Source organism: Pteropus alecto, unplaced genomic scaffold (assembly GCF_000325575.1).
Source record: "Pteropus alecto unplaced genomic scaffold, ASM32557v1 scaffold117, whole genome shotgun sequence".
Classification (NCBI taxonomy): Eukaryota; Metazoa; Chordata; class Mammalia; order Chiroptera; family Pteropodidae; genus Pteropus; species Pteropus alecto.
In genome coordinates, this window is record NW_006440642.1 from 1,613,480 (window position 1) to 1,617,513 (window position 4,034).

At 54.8% G+C, this 4,034-nt stretch overlaps 1 protein-coding gene across 6 annotated transcripts in view; it reads right to left on the reverse strand.

The window, feature by feature from the left end:
* Positions 1-57: 57 nt before the first annotated feature.
* Positions 58-4,034, reverse strand: part of TMEM150A (transmembrane protein 150A) — a 6,232-nt gene continuing 2,255 nt past the window's right edge. For 2 of the 6 annotated variants that reach the window (XM_015593851.2, XM_025050872.1), the window contains 7 exons: positions 3,772-3,949; positions 3,066-3,113; positions 2,641-2,751; positions 1,914-1,981; positions 1,471-1,697; positions 1,076-1,253; positions 58-835 (listed from right to left, as the gene is read on the reverse strand). In XM_015593851.2, the coding sequence (XP_015449337.1) occupies positions 594-835; positions 1,076-1,253; positions 1,471-1,697; positions 1,914-1,981; positions 2,641-2,751; positions 3,066-3,113; positions 3,772-3,836 (939 nt within the window). In that variant the 5' untranslated portion in view covers positions 3,837-3,949 and the 3' untranslated portion in view covers positions 58-593. Of the gene's footprint in view, positions 836-1,075; positions 1,254-1,470; positions 1,698-1,913; positions 1,982-2,640; positions 2,752-3,065; positions 3,114-3,771; positions 3,950-4,034 lie in introns of those variants that run through there. The other 4 variants (XM_006917694.3, XM_015593852.2, XM_015593853.2 and 1 more) reach the window with 4 other exon arrangements.

Sequence of the window (4,034 nt, forward strand, 5' to 3'; positions counted from 1 at the left end):
TAGGGAAAGCTGGCCTGAATCAGGCCTTCTGTGACTCTCCAGAACATACTACAAACATGCAAATTAGAATTCTTTTAATAGACATATATGTATATATAAAAAAAGTACTAAAATACCCATGTGGTTCTGCTGTGTTATTTGCCCTAAAGAACAAAAGAGGCAGAGTGAAGAATCCCAGTGCAGTTCAGTGAGCCCTAAAGTGGGCCTTCCCACAGACTAAGGAGTGTTCACCCCCCGCTTCTATCCCTCTTGCTGTTCCCAGCCCCCAATTCCTGCAGCAGGAAACCCCAGTGGCCTGGCCTTGGCACTGGGGAATAAAAGGCACCTGAAGGGCTGGCTGGGTGACTGAGGATATGTGACCTTTAAACATTAATAACACTGCAGAGTGGGGAGCAGGGCATGTGCAGCTCAGGCAGCTGCCAGGGCCTGTTCCTCTATGGCACAGGTGGGTGTGGGATGGCCCCTGCTCCAGGAGTGAGGAAGCCTATATCCCAACAGAACATTTTCTCAAAAAAATTTTTGGTACAAAATAAATGCAAAGGAGACATAGGGTGGGGAGCAGTGGAGGCTGTGCCAACCACCCTTCCCAGACCTCAGATCATGGCAATGCTCTCAGGGGCACAGTTGAGGTGAGTAGAGGTGCTACTGCTCCCAGAGGACTTGCAAGCCCTGCCAGGGGTAGGTTGCAGTGCAGCCACTAGTGTCTCTGAGGAGACTGCCCCAAACTCATAGCAGAAGGTGCCAAAAAAAATGAGAATGTCGATGACAAACACCCATTCGCACAGGGCTGCCCCGTGTTGCAGCTGAGGACTCTCATGGATGAAGAAGACCCCACCTGGAATGCGGCTAAGGAAATGTTCAGTAGGATGGGTGGGAGCCTGGCAACCCTCTTTTTGCCTTCCCAGATACAGAACTAAGATGGGGCAAGGGACCAGGCCTCACCTCTGGGGAGTGGGAGCAGAAGGTCACACTGGGCAGTGTTATCTAGAATGTGACCCCCACCCTTCCCCATCTTGGGTGAGAGAAGGGTTGGGCTAGAGGATGAATTCCTGGCTGCCCTATCCTGGAAGGATACTGAGGATCAGGGTGACAAAGGCGATGGCTGCCAGCACAATCCGCAAGTAGGCCATAGCCAGGTCCTGGGGGGCGGTGGCACTGTGGTAGGAGAGGACACAGTACAGGCAGACAAACAGCAGCCCGGCGGGTAAGGCCACACAAGCTCCGATGTAGTGCAGAGACTTAGCATGATCCACCTGGGCCCAGGGAAGGGCTGATCAGTGAAGCAGCCCTACCCCTCCACCTCAACTTCGTACCTCCTCTCTGTTCTTTCTCTCTTCTTTACCCCTTTTCAATCCTAGGCCCTCCTTCCTCCACCTACAACCTTGAGGGGCTGCCCCTGCAGCCTGGGTCAACCCTCATGAGAGCCAGGCCTTGTTAGGGAAAGTTCAAAAGATGGGTAGGAGGGCATACCTGGAAGTTTCCGACCACCACAAGGCCTGCAGCATTGGTGCAGCCTGTGATGAATGTTGTGGTGTTAATCCAGGAATGACGACTCTGCTCCAGGAGCTGCCCGTAGAGCAGGAGGCAGATCAGAGCCACTGGGGAGGAGAGCATCGGTGGGGCCAGCACTGGTGCCTTCCTCTGGCCCAGCCCAGTCCAGGAACATGCCAGCTCCCACCGCCCCCAGACACTGAGGGCTAGAGGGAAATAGATGGGTGGGTGGTGAATGGTTTCATCAGGCTTTGGCCAGCAGGGTGGCCATATGGGAATCAGCCTTTGGCTTTCAAGGAACAGGGAGAGAAGTGGCCCCTCTTGCCTTTTGTAGGGTGGGCTGTGATAAGCAAGAGCTTCCTGGGCCTTCTAGGGGGGTGGGCTGGACTGGACTGGCTAGGGAGGCTAAGCATACAACTCACCCATGAAAGCACCCACATTGCCAATGAGGCTGAAGAGGCAACTCTCTGGGGGATATGTGCCGCACTTGCTGAGGGGAGGGGGACAAGGACAGAATGAGAGAGAGCAGGAGCACCAGAGGGCCCCTACTCTGGCCCATTTGCTCTCTTGCTTTATTTGTGCCTGATTTAAGCCACTGATTTATGAGAACGGCCAGTGTCTCGGCCAGTGTCTCGCACAAACAACTGGCCCCAGGCTGGTGCCCCTCCCCCTCCTTCCCCCCGGCACTAAAGCAGAGCTCATGCGTGTGACAGGTTAGGGAGTGCCCAGGATTGCTTGGCAGACTCTGAGACTCCTTGGACTCCCTGCGACTGTCAAGGCCTGTAGCCGGTCTAGCTTTCTTTGAGCCAGAACTTGGGCTGGGTGATCAGAGGGCCTGCGCTTAAATCCAGGTGTCTCCACTTAATAGCTGTGTGACCTGAATGGATGACATAACTCAGTCTCAGTTTCCTTGCCTATAAAATGGTGAAAACAATAGCTTCCTCAATGCTGGGAGGATTGAATGAAGTTATGCATGTTCAGTGCAGTGCCTGGCACATACTAATTGGCAACTAGTACTGTTATTAAGTGATCTCAATATAATTATTATTCTTGTGAGACCCTTTGGGACAGGCCTTTTACTTGAGGAGCTTGGCTGGGAGTTTATCAGGGCCTTGGGTATCTCTGACCTGCCTAGTTTCCAGGCCTTACCTGATGAGGGGGACATCGTCCAGGGTGCAGCAGGTCTTGGAGCCCCCTTGCCCAGCAGGGTCAGGAGAGCAGGAATCGTTGTAGGACCTGGTGGGCAGGACAGAGTGTAGACTAGGAGAAAGGGGTTCCCCTAACCCCTTGGCCTGTACCTCAGGCCTCTCAGAGACCACTCTCCCAGACCTCCCTTATCAGGGGCAGAAGAGACCACTTCCCAGAGCCTGCCTGAGACAGAAGCCAAAGGGGTAAAGGGATGGTGTAAGCAGGTAAGTGGGCACAAAGCCATGCCTGGGGAGAGGCAGGCGTGCCTATGTCAGAGAAGAGCAGTGAGGCCCAGGGTCTCCGTCTGTCTCGCAGCAGCCCCGGCCCAAGAGGGAACAGAGATGAAGGGAGCTTTAGAGTGAAGCTGTCTGCAGAGTGCGCCATACCAGTTCTCCACGGGGCACACGTGGTGGTTCATCACGGCCATGGCATACCTGTGGGAGCAGAACTGTCACCCCACACCCATGACCTTCCCAGCCCGGCCTTCTCTCACTGATTCTTCTCTTCTCTCTTGATTCTCGCCCCATTCAGCTTTACTGTCTTTGCTAGGGATTCAACTTGGGGTGGCCCTGAGGCCTGATGCTACGCCAGAACCCACAGCAACGGCCCTAAACTAAGGGACCTCTGGAAGTTGCCATGGCTTGAAGTATGTCTGTCAGGGCCAACCTGTTGGACAGCAGTGGTGCCAGCTTGTCCTAAGCTTCTCTTCTCTTGATTCTCGCCCCATTCAGCTTTACTGTCTTTGCTAGGGATTCAACTTGGGGTGGCCCTGAGGCCTGATGCTACGCCAGAACCCACAGCAACGGCCCTAAACTAAGGGACCTCTGGAAGTTGCCATGGCTTAAAGTATGTCTGTCAGGGCCAACCTGTTGGACAGCAGTGGTGCCAGCTTGTCCTAAGGGGCTGTGTGCCCAGGCACCAGGCCAGCCTTTGGAGACAGCCAGAGTGACCCTGGTATCACCCTGGGGCCTGCAACAGGACAAGGGACTTTGTGTGCCATCAAGCTCCTGTTGGGTCCTAGCTGGGTCCTGTCCTTCCTCAGCCTGGGCCCATTTTGTTCCCTAGTTGTCTTACCCCTCTCTCTTTACTCACACAGTCCATAGGCCAGTGATGGAGAATGCTGACAGGCTGACAGGAAGGAGGATCCAGGCGGTCATGAGGAAGGGGAGCCAGGGTGGTGGTGGTGTGGGGGGACAACAGAGGTATGTGGGGAAGAGGGGGCGGTCCAGCTACCTTAAGATACTTCGCCAAAACCATCAACTGCCCAGGCCTGGTTGGGAGAGACAGGTCAAAGTCTAGGGTCCAGTGAGTGGCCAAAGCTGGTGGCTCAGGGGTGGGAGGGAGTGGGGGAGTGG